The sequence below is a fragment of the Plutella xylostella genome, chromosome 10 (assembly GCF_932276165.1).
Source record: "Plutella xylostella chromosome 10, ilPluXylo3.1, whole genome shotgun sequence".
In the NCBI taxonomy this organism is placed as follows: domain Eukaryota; kingdom Metazoa; phylum Arthropoda; class Insecta; order Lepidoptera; family Plutellidae; genus Plutella; species Plutella xylostella.
This window is the reverse complement of record NC_063990.1, coordinates 5,955,886-5,981,403: the sequence shown is the minus strand read 5'-3', so window position 1 is coordinate 5,981,403 and position 25,518 is coordinate 5,955,886. Positions and strand designations below refer to the sequence as shown.

At 37.5% G+C, this 25,518-nt stretch overlaps 1 protein-coding gene across 2 annotated transcripts in view; it reads left to right on the top strand.

Moving 5' to 3' along the window:
* Positions 1-24,460, top strand: part of LOC105387247 (5-hydroxytryptamine receptor) — a 41,963-nt gene extending 17,503 nt beyond the window's left edge. For both annotated transcript variants that reach the window (XM_038117765.2, XM_038117766.2), the window contains exons 2-6: positions 19,722-19,797; positions 21,380-21,465; positions 22,272-22,437; positions 22,976-23,219; positions 23,446-24,460. In XM_038117765.2, the coding sequence (XP_037973693.2) occupies positions 21,406-21,465; positions 22,272-22,437; positions 22,976-23,219; positions 23,446-24,310 (1,335 nt within the window). In that variant the 5' untranslated portion in view covers positions 19,722-19,797; positions 21,380-21,405 and the 3' untranslated portion in view covers positions 24,311-24,460. The remainder of the gene's footprint in view (positions 1-19,721; positions 19,798-21,379; positions 21,466-22,271; positions 22,438-22,975; positions 23,220-23,445) is intronic.
* Positions 24,461-25,518: the final 1,058 nt, after the last annotated feature.

The following is a 25,518-nucleotide window of genomic DNA, read 5'->3' as shown; positions in this document are numbered from 1 at the left end:
AAACTTTGGTGTCAATTAAAATGGCGGCTTTTTTCTTGAAAAATGTAAACAAACAAATTGTTTGACAGCTGAAGTACCTTGTGTTTGGATGTCAATCTTGGTCAATCAACATGGCGACCGATCGCAATGTTGTAATTTTAGGCAAAGACAAAACTACTGTTGTCCTTTTTTACGTACGATAACACCAATAAGTTAAAAAGAGACGACGATATATTTTTAAGTACCGATTTTTATGCCAAGTCCTCTTTATTCTTTTGTCAATGGTTTCGTAGCTATTACTAGATTCTCTTTGACGAGATTGTCAAAAAACTTTAGTGTATCATAATGTTTTAGAATAACGAACGCTTTTGAAATTCAATTTTTAACCCTCATCCCCTGATCAAAATAGCACTGTATTCTAAATGAAAAATTTTATCGAATATTTTTTTAGGTTAATCCGTTTTATAACGATGTTTTTGCATGAATTTTATTGGAATATTTGCTTCTTTATAAGCTTTTTTATTAGGTAGTCCTTCTACTGACTTTGACATTTCACTTTAAGAACTTTATTGCTTGACGTCTATTTGTCAACATTTCCTTATAGCTGACACGAGCTTTCATTTATTATGTGATCCACCACGAATAAGTCAACATACAGTGCCACAAACTTATCTGTTCCGGTGAGAGCGAACTAAATTGATCCATATCTCATTACTTACTAATGCATTGTATATTTTAAAAGATTAAATGGGTTTATTAACACCGCAAGAGCGAATTAACAATACGAGCAAACATAAAATCTTATAGAATTATTAAATATTAGACATTTATGTGAGCTGTCACCGGAACAGATAAGTTTGTGGCACTTTAATTATATGTATTATACGGCCCATGAAACTGCTGAAGCTGTTACATACTAAAGTTTAAAACTAAGAAGGTACTAAATCAGTGTTTTTTTTCAGATTTTCATTTTTGTTTTTCCGCGATTTCAGCGTTAGCGCTTTACTGAAAATGGTTAGTGTAAATATAATGCATTGAAAAAATTGGATCAATTGAACAACTTTACTTTCCTCACCTGCGTGAAGTTAGCAGCCTAAAGTTAGCAGCCTTTGAATAGCCGACCAAATTTAGATGGTCACTTCAGTCATTGCATACTTTATCAATTAAAACCCGTAAAAAGCCCCAAAAACATTGGAATAACAATGCTAGGTATTCATATAAACACTATAATATGTTCTAAAATAAATAAATACTAAAAAATACGACGTTTACTTACTGACGCCCTTGTTGGTTAATGGATATTTTGTATGGGGGCACCAAGATGCCATAGACCTGCCAGCATCTCACCTGGTTTATTATGTGTGTTGACTCATTATAAAACACTCACAGAAGTTTCATCAACATTGAAACGGTATAGCAGGTGTCCAGGAGCCACTTTCTGACAGATTTTGGGTGAAAAATAGACAATATTTCACGAATATTAAAGTTTGCAGGTAGAACCTGAAGGAATGCAGCTGCAAATGATAGTTCATATGAAAGGTATTATTTATACCTAGAAACATTTTTCAGCAATTTCAGATTAAATGACTTTTGGTGAATATTCAAGGGGAAAATCAGAAAATAAAAGTTAGCAGCCCAAGATTAACATTTTGTATGGGGGCACCAAGATGCCATAGACCTGCCAGCATCTCACCTGGTTAATTATGTGTGTTGACTCATTATAAAACACTGACAGAAGTTTCATCAACATTGAAACGGTATAGCAGGTGTCCAGGAGCCACTTTCTGACAGATTTTGGGTAAAAATTCACAATATTTCATGAATAATCAAGTTTGCAGGTGGAACCTGAAGGAATTCAGCTGCAAATGATCATTCATATGAAAGGTATTATTTATACCTAGAAACGTTTTTCAGCAATTTCAGATTAAATGACTTTTGGTGAATATTCAAGGGGAAAATCAGAAAATAAAAGTTAGCAGCCCAAGATTAACATTTTGTATGGGGGCACCAAGATGCCATAGACCTGCCAGCATCTCACCTGGTTTATTATGTGTGTTGACTCATTATAAAACACTCACAGAAGTTTCATCAACATTAAAACGGTATAGCAGGTGTCCAGGAGCCACTTTCTGACAGATTTTGGGTGAAAAATAGACAATATTTCACGAATATTCAAGTTTGCAGGTAGAACCTGAAGGAATTCAGCTGCAAATGATAGTTCATATGAAAGGTATTGTTTATACCTAGAAACGGTTTTCAGCAATTTCAGATTAAATGACTTTTGGTGAATATTCAAGGGGAAAATCAGAAAATAAAAGTTAGCAGCCCAAGATTAACATTTTGTATGGGGGCACCAAGATGCCATAGACCTGCCAGCATTTCACCTGGTTAATTATGTGTGTTGACTCATTATAAAACACTGACAGAAGTTTCATCAACATTGAAACGGTATAGCAGGTGTCCAGGAGCCACTTTCTGACACATTTTTGGTAAAAATTCACAATCTTTCACGAACATTCAAGTTTGCAGGTGGAACCTGAAGGAATTCAGCTGCAAATGATAGTTCATATGAAAGGTATTATTTATACCTAGAAACGTTTTTCAGCAATTTCAGATTAAATGACTTTTGGTGAATATTCAAGGGGAAAATCAGAAAATAAAAGTTAGCAGCCCAAGATTAACATTTTGTATGGGGGCACCAAGATGCCATAGACCTGCCAGCATCTCACCTGGTTTATTATGTGTGTTGACTCATTATAAAACACTCACAGAAGTTTCATCAACATTGAAACGGTATAGCAGGTGTCCAGGAGCCACTTTCTGACAGATTTTGGGTGAAAAATAGACAATATTTCACGAATATTCAAGTTTGCAGCTAGAACCTGAAGGAATTCAGCTGCAAATGATAGTTCATATGAAAGGTATTATTTATACCTAGAAACGGTTTTCAGCAATTTCAGATTAAATGACTTTTGGTGAATATTCAAAGGGAAGATCAGAAAATAAAAGTTAGCAGCCCAAGATTAACATTTTGTATGGGGGCACCAAGATGCCATAGACCTGCCAGCATCTCACCTGGTTTATTATGTGTGTTGACTCATAATAAAACACTGACAGAAGTTTCATCAACATTGAAACGGTATAGCAGGTGTCCAAGAGCCACTTTCTGACAGATTTTGGGTAAAAATTTACAATATTTCACGAATATTCAAGTTTGCAGGTGGAACCTGAAGGAAATCAGCTGCAAATGATAGTTCATATGAAAGGTATTATTTATACCTAGAAACTGTTTTCAGCAATTTCAGATTAAATGACTTTTGGTGAATATTTAAGGGGAAGATCAGAAAATAAAAGTTAGCAGCCCAAGATTAACATTTTGTATGGGGGCACCAAGATGCCATAGACCTGCCAGCATCTCACCTGGTTTATTATGTGTGTTGACTCATTATAAAACACTCACAGAAGTTTCATCCACATTGAAACGGTATAGCAGGTGTCCAGGAGCCACTTTCTGACAGATTTTGGGTGAAAAATAGTCAATATTTCACGAATATTCAAGTTTGCAGGTAGAACCTGAAGGAATTCAGCTGCAAATGATAGTTCATATGAAAGGTATTATTTATACCTAGAAACGGTTTTCAGCAATTTCAGATTAAATGACTTTTGGTGAATATTCAAAGGGAAGATCAGAAAATAAAAGTTAGCAGCCCAAGATTAACATTTTGTATGGGGGCACCAAGATGCCATAGACCTGCCAGCATCTCACCTGGTTTATTATGTGTGTTGACTCATAATAAAACACTGACAGAAGTTTCATCAACATTGAAACGGTATAGCAGGTGTCCAAGAGCCACTTTCTGACAGATTTTGGGTAAAAATTTACAATATTTCACGAATATTCAAGTTTGCAGGTGGAACCTGAAGGAAATCAGCTGCAAATGATAGTTCATATGAAAGGTATTATTTATACCTAGAAACTGTTTTCAGCAATTTCAGATTAAATGACTTTTGGTGAATATTTAAGGGGAAGATCAGAAAATAAAAGTTAGCAGCCCAAGATTAACATTTTGTATGGGGGCACCAAGATGCCATAGACCTGCCAGCATCTCACCTGGTTAATTATGTGTGTTGACTCATAATAAAACAATAACAGAAGTTTCATCAACATTGAAACGGTATAACAGGTTTCCAGGAGCCAATTTCTGACAGATTTTGGGTAAAAATTCAAAATATTTCATGAATAATCAAGTTTTCAGGTGGCACCTGACGGAATTCAGCGGCAAATGATACTTCATATAAAATATAATATTCACCTATAAACGGTTTTCAGCAATTTTGCAAGTATTAAATTACTTTTGTCTCAGAATTTAGGGCAGGGCCTCGGGATGTACGAGTCAGTTTCTTATGATTTTTTTTTACCGTCACAGTTTGCAGTTTGAAAGTAAAGTGATTTAAGTAAATTGTTTGCGCATATTTGATGCGCAAACTGACTCGCAAATTTTTGTACTTACGATAAAAAAAACTGTACTTATAGAAAAGGACGATACTCTTATCATTATCACAAAAGGTCATCTTTTCAGCCTTACTCTTTCCGCCATTCAATACGCATGACGCATGACGCAGGTGTGAGCCTTTGATGGCATGCCGACTAGTGTTATTTTATAGTTGGGAACCAATTTACCTACCTGCCTAAAACAAAGAGTTCATCACACCACAACAATAGAATGTCCTAACTTATTACCTGTTGCTAACCTAAAGAATTGATTATGGTTATTTTTTTGTGCGTTAGTATACAGAATATTTTTTTACCTTTGATCATAAGCCGACTTGCAAAAGTTTTTATTGGCAAGACGTGCACCTGGCAAAAAATTGCTATTGTCTCTCATAAAACATAATAGAAACATAGAAAAAAAAAATCGACCAACAATTGAATAATAAAATAAAACTGCACATTGTACCAAAGATGTCCTATCATTTGCAGCTGATTTCCTTCAGGTTCCAACTGCAAACTTGATTATTCGTGAAATATTGTCAATTTTTACCCAAAATCTGTCAGAAAGTGGCTCCTGGACACCTGCTATACCGTTTCAATGTTGATGAAACTTCTGTCAGTGTTTTATAATGAGTCAACACACATAATAAACCAGGTGAGATGCTGGCAGGTCTATGGCATCTTGGTGCCCCCATACAAAATGTTAATCTTGGGCTGCTAACTTTTATTTTCTGATTTTCCCCTTGAATATTCACCAAAAGTAATTTAATCCGAAATTGCTGAAAACCGTTTCTAGGTATAAATAATACCTTTCATAAGAACTATCATTTGCAGCTGAATTCCTTCAGGTTCAACCTGCCAACTTGAATGTTCGTGAAATATTGTGAATTTTTACCCAAAATCTGTCAGAAAGTGGCTCCTTGACACCTGCTATACCGTTTCAATGTTGATGAAACTTCTGTCAGTGTTTTATAATGAGTCAACACACATAATAAACCAGGTGAGATGCTGGCAGGTCTATGGCATCTTGGTGCCCCCATACAAAATGTTAATCTTGGGCTGCTAACTTTTATTTTCTGATTTTCCCCTTGAATATTCACCAAAAATCATTTAATCTGAAATTGCTGAAAACCGTTTCTAGGTATAGATAATACCTTTCATATGAACTATCATTTGCAGCTGAATTCCTTCAGGTTCCACCTGCAAACTTGATTATTCATGAAATATTGTGAATTTTTACCCAAAATCTGTCAGAAAGTGGCTCCTGGACACCTGCTATACCGTTTCAATGATGATGAAACTTCTGTCAGTGTTTTATAATGAGTCAACACACATAATTAACCAGGTGAGATGCTGGCAGGTCTATGGCATCTTGGTGCCCCCATACAAAATGTTCATCTTGGGCTGCTAACTTTTATTTTCTGATTGTCTCCTTGAATATTCTCCAAAAGTCATTTAATCTGAAATTGCTGAAAACCGCTTCTAGGTATAAATAATACCTTTCATATGAACTATCATTTGCAGCTGAATTCCTTCAGGTTCTACCTGCAAACTTGAATATTCGTGAAATATTGTCTATTTTTCACCCAAAATCTGTCAGAAAGTGGCTCCTGGACACCTGCTATACCGTTTTAATGTTGATGAAACTTCTGTGAGTGTTTTATAATGAGTCAACACACATAATAAACCAGGTGAGATGCTGGCAGGTCTATGGCATCTTGGTGCCCCCATACAAAATGTTAATCTTGGGCTGCTAACTTTTATTTTCTGATTTTCCCCTTGAATATTACCCAAAAGTCATTTAATCTGAAATTGCTGAAAACCGTTTCTAGGTATCAATAATACCTTTCATATGAACTATCATTTGCAGCTGAATTCCTTCAGGTTCCACCTGCAAACTTGAATGTTCGTGAAATATTGTGAATTTTTACCCAAAATCTGTCAGAAAGTGGCTCCTGGACACCTGCTAAACCGTTTCAATGTTGATGAAACTTCTGTCAGTGTTTTATAATGAGTCAACACACATAATAAACCAGGTGAGATGCTGGCAGGTCTATGGCATCTTGGTGCCCCCATACAAAATGTTAATCTTGGGCTGCTAACTTTTATTTTCTGATTTTCCCCTTGAATATTCACCAAAAGTCATTTAATCTGAAATTGCTGAAAATTGTTTCTAGGTATAAATAATACCTTTCATATGAACTATCATTTGCAGCTGAATTCCTTCAGGTTCCACCTGCAAACTTGAATGTTCGTGAAATATTGTGAATTTTTACCCAAAATCTGTCAGAAAGTGGCTCCTGGACACCTGCTAAACCGTTTCAATGTTGATGAAACTTCTGTCAGTGTTTTATAATAAGTCAACACACATAATAAACCAGGTGAGATGCTGGCAGGTCTATGGCATCTTGGTGCCCCCATACAAAATGTTAATCTTGGGCTGCTAACTTTTATTTTCTGATTTTCCCCTTGAATATTCACCAAAAGTCATTTAATCTGAAATTGCTGAAAAACGTTTCTAGGTATAAATAATACCTTTCATATGAACTATCATTTGCAGCTGAATTCCTCCAGGTTCCACCTGCAAACTTGATTATTCATGAAATATTGTGAATTTTTACCCAAAATCTGTCAGAAAGTGGCTCCTGGACACCTGCTATACCGTTTCAATGTTGATGAAACTTCTGTCAGTGTTTTATAATGAGTCAACACACATAATAAACCAGGTGATATGCTGGCAGGTCTATGGCATCTTGGTGCCCCCATACAAAATGTTAATCTTGGGCTGCTAACTTTTATTTTCTGATTTTCCCCTTGAATATTCACCAAAAGTCACTTAATCTGAAATTGCTGAAAACCGTTTCTAGGTATAAATAATACCTTTCATATGAAATATCATTTGCAGCTGAATTCCTTCAGGTCCCACCTGCAAACTTGATTATTCATGAAATATTGTGAATTTTTATCCAAAATCTGTCAGAAAGTGGCTCCTGGACACCTGCTATACCGTTTCAATGTTGATGAAACTTCTTTCAGTGTGTCATAATGAGTCAACACACATAATAAACCAGGTGAGATGCTGGCAGGTCTATGGCATCTTGGTGCCCCCATACAAAATATCCATTAACCAACAAGGGCGTCAGTAAGTAAACGACGTATTTTTTTGTATTTATTTATTTTAGAACATATTATAGTGTTTATATGAATACCTAGCATTGTTATTCCAATGTTTTTGGGGCATTTTACATGTTTTAATTGATAAAGTATGCAATGACTGAAGTGACCATCTTAATTTGGTCGGCTATTCAAAGGCTGCTAACTTTAGGCTGCTAACTTCACACACCTACTTTCCTCGACAAAAAACTATTAGAAATGAGCGTTTTTTCTCCTATCTATCGTATGGCGAGCTGATTATGGATAAAACTTATTATTAACATTTTAATGAAATATAAAAAATAGGAGTATGACATTTACGTACACCCTGTATAGTATTTGTTCATTTATTCAGTTACCCTCGTTATTTGTGTTTTCTGTAAATCCGACAACTCATGAAGGTTGAACCCATTGTGGCTCCGAAAGGATTATCAGATTATCAACTGGACTGTTTAGTTCATTATCGGAGGGCCCAGTGAACGGATAATTTCATTTACCCGAAATAAGGTCTGAGAATGCTTGTTTGTTATTTTTAAACCCGGAGCTGAAAACAGCGTTTTCTTTCTTATCTTTTTCATGTTTGATGTGTATTTGTGAAGTAAGTATATGGTCTATAGCAGCAGCTCCGATACATAATGGATGGACGTATTTGATTGAGTGAGGGTTTGATAAATAATGTTCGTAGTATTGTTTCTCAAAGCAGTGAGGTTTATTTTAGTTTCAGAGTGATTTGATCGAGTGTGATCTCAGACAAGATTCATCAAAATCTGTTCAGGCGTTGTAAATTTATACACTCTATTTATGTGTATTTAACTTTGAATTAAGTTGATACATACATAATTACATATGAATCTCTGCAGGAACTCAGCTGGATGCTAAGTGGCCTAGATGCTGCTTCCCGACGTGTAGACCTCGGTATGAACTTGGACAAGACGAAAGTCATGTACAATGCTCACATCAAACCGGAGCCGGTCGCCGTTGGTGAGGCAACAATCGAAGTTGTGCAAGAATATGTCTACCTCGGGCAGACTATTCGGCTAGGCAGAAGCAACTTCGACAAGGAGGCTGCAAGGCGCATCCAACTGGGTTGGGCTGCATTCGGGAAACTTCGTCATATATTCTCCTCGGCCATTCCTCAGAGCCTGAAGACAAAAGTCTTCAACCAGTGCGTCCTGCCAGTGATGACGTATGGTGCAGAGACGTGGACACTGACGGTAGGACTGGTCCACCGATTTAAAGTCGCTCAGCGTGCTATGGAGAGAGCTATGCTTGGGGTTTCTCTGATGGATCGTATCAGAAATGAGATTATCCGTCAGAGGACTAAGGTTACCGACATAGCTGTCAAAATATGCAAGTTGAAGTGGCAGTGGGCTGGTCATATCTGCCGAAGAACCGATAACCGTTGGGGTAGACGAGTTCTCGAGTGGAGACCACGAACAGGCAAACGCAGCGTGGGACGCCCTCCTGCCCGCTGGACTGACGACCTTAGGCGGGTGGCGGGCAGTGGTTGGATGAGGAAGGCCGAGGACCGAGTGTTGTGGCGCTCCTTGGGAGAGGCCTATGTCCAGCAGTGGATGATTATTGGCTGATGATGATACATATAAGTGTTATACATAAACAAGTTATTCACAAGGCTATAGAAGTGGTGCTTAGTTCAGGTAAACAGGATAAAATGGAAACTCAAATAGAAAAGACAAAAGCTTTTCAGTGCTCACTTTCATGGATTTAATTATAAATTAGCCCGACGAAATTCGTTTTTTCTCAGCCAAGTTAACTAGACTGCAAATCTTACATAATCGGTGGAAATAGGCGAGTAACTATCTTAGTAATTCAAAGTTTTTTATAATATATGTATGTTAGTAAGATATACAACCTTTTTCAGAATGTAGGCGATGGATCAATTCATTCATATTTTTTTCTTAACAATGTATAAAATAAATAGGGAGGTATTGTTGACTGTGTGATTCTGATTTAACGTTGTCATAATTATGTGATAAGCGGATAAAACATTGCAGTTAACAGGTAAGTACTTACTTGCCACTATAATCATATGTGGTACAGTCACGTCCATGTACATAGCTACCTACCTATATGCCATTATATGCCATATATAAAGACAAAGGTATGTGGTAACCTCAATGTAATCTATGGTATTATTATGATCTGTCTGTCTCTACCAGCTAGATAGCTAACCTGAAAAGACATCCTATCGAGCTTAGACAAGATACGAGTGCCGAGTGCGCCGGACAGCGGGTGCCATGTCATCTCGGTATGTCATTAATTTCACAGCATCGGACCGTCTTCTGGAGTTATCTTCTATTATCTCGTCTACTATACAATGCATTGGCTTTGTCCGGGACTGCAGGGGGGTGGGGAGGGGTGTAGGGGCGGGGAGATTCTATAGTTTATTTGTTAGTAAGGAAGTACATTGAAGCTGGAAGAAGGCGATCGCAGTGTCCGCGCTACAATGGATAGCCGATTCTAACGTATGTTATGGCTTCACTGCATCGTGATACGAGGATAGAAAATAAAGTCAGCCATCTATGAGTAGGTATTATAAATAACATTACGCCCTTTAACTTTACACAAAGTTCGCGTCGTACCTGCTTTAAGGGTGATTTACAAACAATGGAGAGAAAAGGTATGCTTACTTTCATGTCGTATAGTTTGTTTTATTATGAATGTATAACGAAACTTTCATCTTTTATTATTCCTCCACAGATTGTCAATCCTAAAATTTACTTTATATTTCAATTCTTGAAGTGAGCTTAGCGACATTGTTCCCCCGAATAAAGTAAATGTTTCGACATTTTTACGTGAAAACATAATGCATTCCTTACAATACGACATGCAAATTTTCATATAAAAGTGCTTTAATTTTCCTTTGTGAACACAATGCGGCTCCGTCGGTATTTTACATACGGTATATTAAGAATTAGAAAGACAATTAAAAGTTGGCCAGGCAGCAATGCAATGTGAGGTTACACAATAATATTAAAAGCCAGATAATATCTGGATTAAAAATGCTTTGTTATTTCTAAAACTGGTAGGAGTGGTATTTCCCGCTTCTAGCTAAATTGATCCTGCTATATAGTTTTCAAAGTAGTTCACCACTGGTCAGAAAGGCGACTGGTATCAGTAAAGGCAAATTAAAATTTCGTTTTGTAAAATTGTTGCGTACCTATACATATACACTACCTACCTATTTCCCGAAATGGCTTAGCGTTATTTTGCGACTGCAGTCAAGTAGTCAACCGTTTTATATTTATGACCTCTATTCATTTTACACAGAACCAGCCCAGCCTATAAGCCCCGCGCATCACACCATATGCATGCCCCAGTTTCAAGTAATACCCATTTATGTAACAGGAACCTGCATATTCTTGCCTAAAAATATTTTTTTGACAAAATCCCAATCTTGCATTATATTGAGCAATCAATAAGTATAGTGTTTTCTTTCCTTAAAACGGTTTTGGATTATAGTCTCTTTTGTGTTTGGTGTGTATGCACTTGTGCAGGCATTGAATGCAAGTTTTTCATCATCATCTTCTTTTTTTTATTTTTTATTTATTTAATTACAAAAGTTAACAATATATTTTACGGTAAAGTATTTTTAGGTATAGTATTTTTTTAGGTAAAGACCTAGTGATTCTGAAACTTGTTACAGTTTGTACGACCACTAGTCATTCCTATACAATAAATACAACCAAAACTGATATATTATACCTTAATATATCAGTTTTGGTTGTATTTATTGCAATATTTAGCTGTTTATTTTTTATATAAGTACTTATGTACATAGAATATTATTAGACAGAAATGGAAGGAAACTAAGTGATTAAATTTAACGCCACACTCGATGTTCGTTTCCGGAACTTTTAACGAGAACGCCGGGTCCGTCGTTCTGTAGTTTAGTTCGTTATTTACTAAATTTAACGCCATTATTATTGTAATAGTTAATGAAGACAACATTGATGTGGTGTACAATGTGGTACCTCTACGGGCTTTTATGTTTCCGTTCGGCAGTGGTATTAAGTGATATTTAATTAAGTATATATGTATTTTTATCCATGGCAATAGAGGAGTGTTATAACTATGTAGTTATAACACTCCTCTATTGCCAGTTTAACGTGACTGTGTTGCTGTCTGTGGTAGTGTAGCTCCCAAACGACTGAATCTACGTTTCGTTTTTTTAGGCTGCTAAAACTGCTATGATACAGGTAGAGCGAGCTCAACGATCCGTCATAAAAACAATGCTTTTTAAACCTTTAATGTACTGTACCCGTAAACTATATAGTGAAGCAGACATACTCTCCGTTCGTAAAATTTACATTCTTAAATCAACACTAAAAGCTCATAGATACATTTCAGGATCGGACCAGTTTGCAGATCTAACGAAGAAAAGAGTTTACCGAGTTCCCCTTCCAAAAATTTATACCGAGTTTGCTCGACGCTTTGGCTCATTTCCTCAGTTATTAATTTACAATAAAGTCACAAAAATAGAAAATATTCGTGATAAAACGGCAATGGAAGTAAAAACCAAAGTCTCAAAATGGCTCCTGAGTTTAAGCTACGACGAAACTGAATCTTTACTATCCAACAAATCTTGACTGTCCATCGTCCCGCGATATTATATATATTTATTTATATTTTATGTATTTCATTTATATTGATATGTTTTTTATAAGTTACATTACTATTAATCTGGTTTGATAACATAAATGCATGCTTTCATTTTATTTTGTATCCAATCAGTTAAAAAAGTTTTTGATTTTACCTAAGTACTTACCAAAATTATTGTTATTTAATATTTACTAGTACCTACCTACCTATACAAATTACTGTAAACCGTAGTAGTCGTATTTACAATGTCGTAATCTGATCCTCACGTCACAGGCTTGCCTAGTGTGAGGATCGCAGTGTATTTCTGTTTGTAAATTGTGTTTTTTGTTAAATAAATATATTTGATATTTGATTTTGATTTGATTACTATGTACTTACCTACCTTTTTAAACGTTAACATAGCACAAACTCAAAACTCATTTCGCTTTTTATTATGGCCGTAAAGCTTTACGTTAGTTTTCCTGTAAAAGCTGTATCTGCGTTATTCATTCAACATTTACATTTGCTAAAGTTCATATATTGTGAACGTATTGTGTAATTTTATTATGTTTTTTTATGACAGAAAAATATAAAATGAAGTGAACAGTGAACACCTGTATTAAAATTTACAATGGTTGGCATTATTAACTACATAAAATGTATATGATTTTCTTTCTTATTTTTAGATCTAAATATGCTGGGTGTAATAAGTAAATTTTTATTTAAAACGAGTTTTTTTTTTAATACGGTAGATTAATTAAAAAAAAAAAATTATCTTCAAAGTTTACATATTGTAATATGAACATGGGATTGGAATGTCTTTATAATACAGTAAGTATGCTGATGAAATGTGTTAATAATTATGTTTGAGAGTATAATAATAATAATTGTTATCTCGAGAGCAGCCGGCGCGCGGCGCTGAAATATGTTCAAAGAGGTGTGACGAGACGTTTAATTCTATTGAAATAAACCATTTTGTATAGTCGGTTGTTAGGCGGTTCTCACACTGCCTCACATCACGCTGTATGTTGCATGAATGCGTGTCTGAACGTTGCTTGTAAGTATAAATTTCTGTTTGTATAGATAACCTAACCAACGTAAAAAAAACCCTGATACCTATTTAGGTAACGAAATTTTATGAAATATGCCTAAGAACATTCGAGGCATTTCGGGGTAACATTACCTATGACTCAAAAAAACAAATCGAAAATCAGTTCAGCCGTTTGGAAGCTACGTTACCATTTCCACAGACAGGCAGACACACACACAGACAAGTTGAACTTATACCTAACACCCCTTTTTTGGCGGGGGTGACTATGTTATTATTTAATCCTTTATTGCACAAATATAAAAATAAGTGTACAAAGGGTGGACTTAATGCTACAAGCATTTTCTACCAGTCAACCCACAGGAGGTGCAAGAAAATTACGCACAGTGCAACACAAACAAAGCGCATCTAACTACGTGCGTTCACGTTTCATGCGTTCATACAATTCACGCAAAACGCAGTGTGATGCGGGGTAGTGTGTGAGCTGCCTTACTGTACGCTTGGATAGTAAATTATTGACGACGGGGATCGAACTCATCTCTGTAGTGATTCCGAGAAACGAAGTATAATGGGATCGTTTGTGTCTGTTTAATATTTGTGCGAGAATCTTCATGCCATTAAAATTACATACATCAATTTACTTGTTTTCAACCTTGCTACTGCAGTTCAAAGATGAAGTTCCTGGTAAGGCTTCAGTGTTCAGTTACAAGTTGTAAAATATATAGGTAAAACAAGTGAAAAACATATAAGTTTATTATGTTTTACTTAACACAGATAATATGTATGGTGAAATTGTATAATTCATTTTATTTTATAAACACCAATTAAGTACCTACACAAAGTTTTCTAATATCTTCTTACCTTTTTAGGGTTCCGTAGCCAAAATGGCAAAAACGGAACCCTTATAGTTTCGTCATGTCCGTCTGTCCGTCTGTCCGTCTGTCACAGCCGATTTACTCGGAAACTATAAGTACTACAGTGATGAAATTTGATGGGAATATGTGTTGTATGAACCGCTACAAAAATATGACACTAAATAGTAAAAAAAAGAATTGGGGGTGGGGCCCCCCATACATGTAACTGAGGGATGAAATTTTTTTTTTCGATGTACATACCCGTGTGGGGTATCAATGGAAAGGTCTTTTAAAATGATATAAAGTTTTCTAAAAAACATTTTTCTTAAAGTGAACGGTTTTTGAGATATCAGCTCTCAAAGTCGTAAAAAGTATGTCCCCCCCCCCTCTATTTTTATAACTACGGGGTATAAAATTCTAAAAAAAATAGAGGTGATGCATGCTAATTAACTCTTTCAACGATTTTTGGTTTGATCAAAGTATCTCTTATAGTTTTTGAGATAGGTTGATTTAAAGTTTATTATATTTGCTGCTACGGAACCCTTTGTGCGCGAGCCCGACTCGCACTTGGCCGGTTTTTTATTCTTACTTTAAGTAATATAGGTACACAAAATGAGATGATAAATTATTACCTAGCAACTAAGCCTATTTATTCCTCAGGGAGTGATAAATCTTATAATATTCATGACGACATCCCTTTATTAAATTCAATAATAGAGTCGTTATTCTCTGTCATATAATTATTATGACAGCATTAATTTGAATGAATCACCCATAAAGTTGAATCAAATATCTTAGCCGCTTTCGTTATTGCCTACATTAAACAGGATTAATATTAAATAATGAATGAGGCAGGTATATGGAGTAGTAGATATGTCATTAAAAACCGGCCAAGTGCGAGTTGGACTAGCACTGAGGGTTCCGCACAAAGATAAGCTCTCTCCAAAAACAATCTTTACTTTGCAGTTGAAATTATATTTTGCCATACATCGATATACGACATGGTCAATTCTGCTACTTTAAATATAAGTTTGTAATCACAATATTCACTCGTTAACTTGTAAAGTCTGCTTACCTGAAATAGTGTTCCTATTAATTTCGTCATATATCTACTACATCTGTGATTTTTTCATATTTTTTGGACCAACCACTAAGCCTTGAGTCTAACAAAAATTGGCACTTTGAAGCTTAATACCTATAATATTTAATTCATCCCCTCTTTACTTGTATGGGAGGTATCAATAAAAAAATCAATATTTAAAAAACAAAACAAAATACGGTTCGGCCGTAAGGGCACTTTAAAAAAATTGAATCAATGTTGGGACTGGACACTGGGCAGTTACGATAATATTATACCGACCCCTGGGTCGAGCAGCACCAAATGACTTCAGCGTAACGACATCACGTTCACAAAAAAATACCATAGCTCTAAATCTGAGCTCAAAATGTATGCAAAGTAGGGTAAAACCCCACCTTCGAAATATCATTGAACCCAAGAGTGATCCTTTTTGATGTTCCGGGAAATTTAGGTACAAATTACACGGGATCTTATCACAGCCTCAACCGCGCGACAGTGTATCTTACAGACAATGGCATTATTAAAAGTAAATAAAGTCCTTAGACGTGAGCTCAGCGTATTTCTCTAATTCTATTGACTCTAGCCTGAACAAATAAGATAACAGGCGCGGATTCGACTAAGCTCCGTGTGTGGTGTGGAGATTGAGACACGTACGCCCAATAAATGGGAATAATTACATGATAAAGGAAAAATATTGTGATCGTAGGTACAAAGATGAATTTTGTTCTAAATAAATCCATGTTTCCAAAATAATTAACCACCACAAGAAACATAATTGGTACTCGCTTTGCACAGAGAAACCAAATTATTATAATGTATACATACATTACCACGTACTAGTGTCGATTATATTACCTAAGTACTTAGATTTGAGGTATGTAACTCGGTATATTAACAAAAATAACACTTATGAACCAAAAAAATACGTTTCCTCTGGTTTCCTTGCATCGTACCGTAAAAATTCAATGTTCATAGAGAATGTGAACCCGGGATGAAAATTTGGTCAGCTTCAACTCACGATATAGAAATTAAATATATTTTGATGTGATAAAAAAACATTGAAAATAAAGCTATATTATATGCCCAATCTAAATTTTATTTCTATATATAAATAACCTTTGTAATATCAAAATACCATTTGGACAAATTACAACCTTTGCAGATGATACAGTGTTACTGTTTAAGGGAGCAAGTTGGGAGGTTGTATTCAATAGAGCGCAGGCTGGTTTTGATACGGTTTGCAAATGGCTTGCAGATAATCTTCTCAGTTTAAATGCTGAAAAAACAAAATACATGACATTTACAATTGTCTCTTCTACTCAACCAAACCCTGATTCTTTTGGCATTAAAGTTCATAGTGAGACATGTTATGACTCTCTCCCAACAAAATGTCCTTGTGATAAACTTCAAAAAGTTGAATCAATCAAATACCTCGGAGTCATTCTTGACCAATGTTTAACTTTTCAAGAACACATTAAATCAGTCACTGTTCGTGTACGAAAACTTCTATCAGTTTTTAAAAATATTCGTCACGTAGCAGGCCCACACACAATGAAGACCATCTATCTTGCACTGTGTCACAGCATTGTTACTTATTGTATTGGCGTTTGGGGTGGGACCGCAAAGACTCACATGCTGCCACTAGAGCGTGGTCAGCGAGCTGCTCTAAAAGTCTGTTTATTCCTGCCTATTAGAACCCCAACAACTATTGTCTACAACTCCTCATGCATATTGTCTATCAGGAAATCATTCATTTTGAACTGTGTTCTTGACGCACACTACAACATGGTAAAACTAACTTTAGATATAAAAGGCGTAAGGACATAGTCTTCGATTTAGACACTTGCAGAACTAAGTTTGCAAGAGGTTTCAAACCGGCCATTGGTAAATTTTTATATAATAAATTAAGTCAACTCAACACATTGTATACTCTAAAAAAATTTGAATTAAAAAAATGGACTACCACTTTTCTAATGTCGTTAACATATGCAGAAACAGAAAATTTACTAATCACAATTGCCTAATAATAATCTAAAAATCAAATATTGCGTATTTTTATTTCTATTGTAATAATATCTAATTATAAATATGAAAATTTGAAATAAAATAAATTTAATAGCTATTAATTTTATATAAAATAAATAATTTTAATTAATTAATTACTCATGGATATTGTCAATACTGGATTTTCATTAATTATTTAATCTATTGTAGTAGGTATTTAGTTATTAAATACATACTAGTTCTATATTTTAGAGATAAATTTACAACATTTGTTTTACCTTATTTGTGATAAAGTTTTTGTAATACACGTTTCAATTTATTAGTTATGTCTGCATGTTAATTTTAAGCATGTTAAATTTATATTAAGTCTACCAAATTGTACAAGTAAAACTCACAAACTGTGCTATCTTATGGAGGGCACTGTTGCCTGTAATACAGGGATGACCTAGTACGGGTAACAGTGACACTATTTAATTGTAATGTTACTATTTTACTGCTCAAATAATTTTTTTTTTTTTTTTTTATTATTTGGGACTGCAGATTCAATTTAGATATTCCAATTTCATAAGTACATGTGACAGCACTTCATTTTACAGACATTCTTTTAGGAAAAAAAAAAGTATACGGAGAACAAATCTTTTGAGCTGTCCGTCTATTTAAGTCTGTACGACAACCTTTGTTGAGTTTGAGTCCCTGTGACTTGAAGTGAAATACTTAGCAGTATATAAAATAAACCAGCATCTTCATTCTTTTTGGCTTGTAATGTATTCAATATTATAATGGTTTCACTCAAGTTTTGATTTAACTTAAACACACTATAACTTTAGGTAAGTATCTTGTATGTATAACTTGCTAGGTTTTCCCGCGAGTTTCACTTTACCTTTAAATAAGTAGTTTTTCGTAGGAATTCCGAGTATCCCATAGTCATTCTGAAGCCATATCTGTAATTTACATTTGTAATACCATTTTAATGGCGAATCAAAGCGTTTGAATTGAATGGACATATAAATAACGTTTATGTAAAAATGATTCGAATTTAGTCTGTTCTCTAACTATTGTATCTGTTTCTGCTGTATTATACTGGAACTGAACTTTCCTACTGGACACCCTGTATGTTGCTAGTTACTAATTTGATTAATTTTATTATGAATCGCAGGTTTTTATATACTTACCTAATGTATTAATTAATTCTTGTTTGTTCTTTCTTTTCTACTGTGAATAAATGACATGAATTTGAATAATTTACTCTCTAACAGGTAGATCCGCGATACTACGGGTTTGAATGTTTGAATCAATCAGTGATTCACAAATCAAAGTTGTGTTGGGCTCGGACGTGCAGTAGACAGGCGGTAGACAGTAGACAGTAGACACACAAGACGTAAATAGTTCGATCAATATTGCCACCGCTATCTAGTAACTTTGCGAACCATTATTGACTGCGCTTTTCGGTCAGCCGTTCACCAGACAGGTATGAAACAGTGACCGTTTTATTACAATCAATTCAATCTCTTTTCGTACAACAATTATTATACAAAGCCATCAGCAAGTTAATAGGTACTACAGAAATTTTGCTAAATTCACTGTTTTTCATGTGTAGTCAAAATTCTATCTATAGGTACTTAGGTATGTAATAGTTGATTATGTGAAAAAAGTGCAGCTTTTATTGTCCCTTAAAAATATCGATGATCATTCATGATTGAAAACATAACTTTTTCATATACTTTTAACTGGTGGTAGAATAAAATACTGGACACAATGATACGGAACCCTTGATTTTGTTTTTTAAATCATCCGTTGCGAATTACGTGATTGAATTAAGTGTCTTCGTGGAACCAACGTCCCTCGTAGTAAGGGGCCGTCCATTAATCACGTGAGGTCGTTTTTCTCATTTTTTGACCCCCCCCCTCCCCCTAGTGATATTTGGTGAGGTTTGGGACTAACCCCCCCCTCCCCCCCATGGATCACGTGTATTTTTTAGGAAGTCTATGTAAAGGCTATTTTTGACTAGAAAAAATATAAAGAAAATTGCAAGGACTCGGGGCGATCTTTCGCGGCGCGCGTGTATTTTCGCGGGGAGTTGTTGCTTAGCAAGGCGAGTCAATCAAGGTCATACTAAAAATCATTCAAATTTTTGCGGCGTTAAAAATATCGTTTCTGAAATTTCTAGCGGTTTTTGACAAAAAATTAATACACGTGATGTCTAACGAGATCCCCCCCTCCCCCCTCGTGATGTTTCGTGAGGTTATCCGTACCCCCTCCCCCCCCCCCCCTTTGAGCCTCACGTGATTAATGGACGGCCCCTAATGTGCTTTTAGCGCGTGCCGTCAAGCCAATCAAACCTAAAATCCACATCAATATTAAAACGCTGTAATCAAAGAATCGATACTATTACTCGCTCAACTTTTCAGCTACCTATATCCGTCGTTATAACAGTTATTACTTAGCTAGTGACAAATTGAACCAATCATGTGAATTCGAAAATCACTGTGATTGTTTTTTGTTTGTTTACAGATTGAAACGGAAGCAATAAACGGAAAGATGATCGACAGAGCGCTGAGCTACTTCTTAGACAAATACGACACAAGCAGTAAGTACTCATCACAAACCCTATCTTTTTCAGAATCACAGTAATGGATATGTACAGTCAGCTGCATAAGTAGCTATACACTTTTATATCTTTTCCATCTAACAAACCTCCTATCCATTCATTGAAACATTGACTGTTTGTCAGTTTGACAAGGTACAGAAGTGTATAGCTACTTACGCAGCTGACCGTAAAACTTATACCTACGTTGCAAAATATAGCATGAGATGAGCCCTATAACAGCTGTCAAATCCATACACTATTTTAAAGAATCGGACGAATTATGCCTTTCCTATAATTTTATTCTTGCCTCATAATTCCGTCAGGTTTAATTGGATTTAACGAAGACGGCCTAACATCATTCGTACCTACCATAAACAAAGATTGATTTCAACGCTGACCTGCAGCATAAAATGCTACACTTATTTCAATCTTAATTCTTTAACTTCAGTGGCTACGGTACTGTAAACCGTGAAGTAACGATCACTAAACTCCTGCAGTAGAAACATTGTAAGCAGAGGGTTTACTCTAGCTTACGAAAAACTAAGCTTCAGGGCTCTGTTGCGCCAACCACAACTCTCTACTCTTTGCATTAACGGCTGATTTTTCAATAGTCAGATAAATGTTACCTGAGGAATAAAATTGTTACTGTCACTGTCTCATGCAAACATTCTGATGCGACAGCATCACATTTATTCCCCAGATAACTTTTATCTGACCATTGAAAAATCAGCCATTAGGGCTGATTTTTGATGCTGTCGCAACTGAATGTTTGTATTAGATAGAAAGAGGAACCATTTTATTCCTCAGATAACATTTATCTGACTATTGAAAAATCTGCCCTAAGTGTAGCAAATGCATTATACTATCCTTTAATTATTTTTTTTAAACTAGAGTAATACTACTATACTATAACCCTCCAGTTTTACGTCGTACAGATGTTGAGTTTCAATATTTGAATAGCAAACACGTCTGCAATAATATCACTTATCGTAACAAACTAGGTATATTTGTGTTGAGCGCTGTTCCAATATTGTAATTATTTGGAAGTAAACAGCTTTGTTTGTGTTTGGTGTTAATACTTTAATAGTACAGAGAATACACGTGAATTATCTACATTGGAGCTTTAATAGTACAGAGAATAGAGAATTACCTACATTAGAGGATTTCCTATCTATCCGTAGCACATAGGTAATTTAACAAATTCCTGGTATTCGTGCCAGTATGTGCCACAACATTCGATCTGACCGTTGATGATTCTGGGTAATGTATTAGAAACCAGGTCAATGTACCTACTCGACTAATACTGAAAATTTAATAAATATTCATTACAAACTAGTCAATCTTTGGTTACGGAAACGGAAATCTTTTTAAGGTAAGCGTCTTCCTTTCGGTACGCAACGGACGCATCTAATCCAGTATTCTTTGTACTTATATAAATTCACACAAGTGCGTCCACTTCATCGTCATTGCAATATGAAAATCCGTTTGGTCCGATGCGTTCGATACCGATCGATGAACGCTTACTTTAATACGTTATCAACTATAGTGAGTAAGTGAAGATACAGGGTGTGTTTTGTTGCAGCGATCGCGGCGATTCGGTGAGAGAGGATGGAGGGCGCGGACGCGCGCGACGAGTGGGAGGCGCTGTACGTGCAGCTGCCTCTACAGGTAGGTTTTATACCACCCTGTATACAGGTGTCGCAATAGTAAACGTAATAATAATAAACGTGGCGGTAGGGGGTGGAAGTAATCGTCATTGTAATGTAAGAAACTTTTATTGTTGTGAAAAAACTGATGAGACATCTGTAGGTACCTATATGTATAAATTGTATAATCTCAATCAACAATATGCCATCCACATTAAAATTCTGTTTTCACTTCTCTTAGGCACTCGTAACTGAGGTATCCTATCAGGTAGTACTCAGATTGTAGTATTCAGTATTTCCCAGAACTCAATTCGAATAGAAACCAGTTTCCCGATCAGCGTTTTTTTTGCACTGCTGAATAGCCCTGAATACTATGAATGGTACGGAAACTGAATAATAATTCGAGAGGCAATGGTGGCGTTATTTCCCACTTAATTTCTTCGCCCTTCTCAACACGGGGGCTTTTTTTGCAAAGCCTGTATTTTTATCCATTCCTAGATGTATGGAACATAGTATTGAGTATACAATATGGCTGGAAATAACGAATGGGCCCTGGAGGTACCTAAATCCTTTAGATAGCTTATTTTGCTGAAAGGTAACGTTAGTTTATTATTAAAAAGAAACAATACTGCAGCTTATACTGTCATAATATTTAAGTGCTGCTAATTATTATGTTCTGTATCATCCAGTTTCGTTTGAACCACTTGGCGTCGGCCCCACTGTTCAGGGACTAGACTAAAGAATCATAAAGTAGAAAGCTGGAAAATACCTTACACGGACACCCATGGCTTATGGCTCCACATAAGTAACAGTGTGTTCTGGTTGCAGGGCTGGAACGAGAGCTCATACTCTCCTTCCAGCTGGAACGCCACGGCGGCGCCCAACGGCAGCTGGTGGGGCGCCGCGCTCGCGCCCTTCGACTCGCCCGCCCAGCTGCTGGAGGCGGCGGGCAAGGCCGTCGTTCTCGGCCTGCTCATACTCGCCACTGTTGTTGGTGAGAGAACGTTTGAATTTCATCTAACCACTACCGGCTACCTGAGGTTGTTGGTCCTAATGGCTGTAAGACGTGCTACGCTACGTACAGTAAAACTATAAAGTCCTGAAAACGGAAGTGGATTGTAAGTTACAATTTGTAACTAATTGTTAGAGACCGTATTTAATCGATGTATTATATGTATTAAAGGACAATGATGATGATCCGTTAAAAAGCCATAGCCAAACGGTATTTTAATATTAAAATGTACCTATGTAAATGTAAGTAAATAATTGATAATGATAAAAAGTCATAGCAAAATCGCACTCTTTATTGTAAGGACTTTATAGTTAAACTGTAGTACCTTGTCTCGCTCTCTACCAAGGAATCTTAAATAAAACATTATCCCTTCTAAAGGACCTGTATAATAGCTTTCAGTCCAGCAGTCTGAAGAGCGTACTAGTTCACCCTATTGTGCACAAGAAAACTCGTATAACAATTTTATATGCTGATATCATCTACCAGACACGCCAAACTAAACCACAACCATCATCCACAGGCAACGTGTTCGTGATAGCAGCCATCCTGCTGGAACGGCACCTGCGCAGCGCGGCCAACCAGCTGATCCTGTCTCTGGCGGTGGCGGATCTGCTGGTGGCCTGCCTGGTGATGCCTCTGGGGGCGGTCTACGAGGTGGCGCAGCGCTGGACCCTGGGCCCGGAGCTGTGCGACATGTGGACCTCGGGGGATGTGCTGTGCTGCACCGCCTCTATATTGCACTTAGTGGCTATAGCACTTGACAGGTACTTATGAGCTGTGAGCGTTGTATTGGGGTGGTTGTGGATGGATGTTTCTGGTTTTATGTACGGGCTGAAAATAGTTTGGACCTGTGTTTGAAAGATAACATGATGGATCTATAATGTTTGAAGTTCTTAACCTCGATGAAGATGATACGATTTCAATCGAGTGGTTTATTTTATAACTTTTTGAAAGGCTACATTCGTTAAGCTCACTTTGTGATTGTTGCAGATACTGGGCTGTCACAAACATAGACTACATCCACGCGCGCACGGCGAAGCGCATCGGGCTGATGATCGCGTGCGTGTGGGTAGCGAGCTTCCTCGTGTGCATCGCACCGCTGCTGGGCTGGAAGGACCCGGACTGGACGCGCCGCATCTCCGAGGACCTGCGCTGCGTAGTCAGCCAGGACGTCAGCTACCAGATATTCGCGACAGCGTCCTCCTTCTACGTCCCCGTGCTCGTCATCCTGATCCTGTACTGGCGGATATACCAGACGGCCAGGAAGAGAATACGTCGGCGGCGCGGCGCCACGGCGCGCGGCGGCGTGGGCCCCCCGCCCGTGCCGTCCGGCGGCGCCCTGGTGGCGGCCGGCGGCAGCGGGGGCATCGCCGCCGCCGTCGTCGCCGTCATCGGCCGCCCGCTGCCCACCATCTCCGAGACCACCACCACCGGCCTCACCAATGTATCCTCCAATAACACTAGTCCCGAAAAGCAGTCGTGCGCCAACGGGCTCGAGTCGGACCCGCCGACGACGGGCTACGGCGCCGTGGCGGCCGCCTACTACCCCGCGCTGGTGCGCCGCAAGCCCAAGGAGGCGGCGGACAGCAAGCGCGAGCGCAAGGCCGCCAAGACGCTGGCCATCATCACGGGCGCCTTCGTGGCGTGCTGGCTGCCATTCTTCGTGCTGGCCATCCTTGTGCCCACGTGCGACTGCGAGGTGAGCCCGCTGCTCACGTCCTTCTCGCTGTGGCTGGGCTACTTCAACTCCACGCTGAACCCGGTGATCTACACGGTGTTCAGCCCGGAGTTCCGGCACGCCTTCCAGCGGCTGCTGTGCGGCCGCCGCGGGCGCCGCCGCCGCGTGCCCGTCTAGCCCTTCTGACTGACCTCCTAGTTCGATGTTATGTTACCTTGTTACATTTTCAGAGATATATATTTACACCCCTTTATTTTTTGTACGTGATAAATGTTAATAAGTATAAATACTACCTGTCTAGTTAATAAACCACAATTTTCTCTTAAACGTTGTCTCGTTTCATTCAATCTCTCCTCGTTTGCGGGGTGTCAGCGACGAATGAGGGTGAAGAGATATTTAATTTTGTCAAAAGCAGCGACTATTCACTTCGGGCCAGTTACAATGCCCGTAAACCCCTGGTGTCATTAAGCAAGGCGAAGCGACCATATCTTTAATGTGCCATTAGGGGCCCTACTTGTTCGTTATACGCCCAGTCCGCGGCTCGCGGAGTAGCCTGGAATAATGAATTTTATGATTATTACTAAAGAGATAACTTTTGGTCGTAAATAGCATTATATGGCAAAATAAACTCTATTTTTATTGGTATGTCTTTGTTACATGAGAGCACGATAAGAGTATATGGGTCTAGCAATTGCTCAGTGAATAACATAATTATTGTTATTTAAACGGAAGTTTTAACTGAAGAAGCGATAGGTAGATGAGCGAGCTCGGCGCAAGGTGAGGGCGGGCGGGGGTGCGGGGCGGGCGGAGGCAGCGGCGGGCGGGATCTCCTCTCAACTCACGCCCTGAACTTTCAAACTTCATAAGTACAACTTTATCCAGAGGAATGAATTCATGGCATTCCACGTCAGTATTTCTTTAAATTTACGTTCGTTACTATTAGGGTATTAACCCTGTAATTTTGCATATTATGTCTTGAGACATCTGTCTGTTACCATATCCTACTAAAATAGTATAAGTACGTGAAAGTTTGTTATATTAGTATAGATAGACGGATGAAGCCTGTTCTTTCACGAGAAAACGGTGAGTATAGTATAACATAGTACCCATGTTATACTATACTCACCGTTTTCTCGTGAAAGATCAAGCTTTATGATTCTTGGGAACAGTTCATCTGGGTCGTATCCGGCCATTGTTTACCTCACTTTAGACACTTTCTCTTTTAAGATACATTACAGGTATATTTTGATCCTCCTCGATGATACAAACCGACCATTATGTTAAGGGTGCTTTTCCACCAGAGATGTGCTATGCAGCTATGCTGCGAAGATGTGATATCTACGCTACGAAAATATGTGACCGTTTCCACCAATACTACGCTAGGT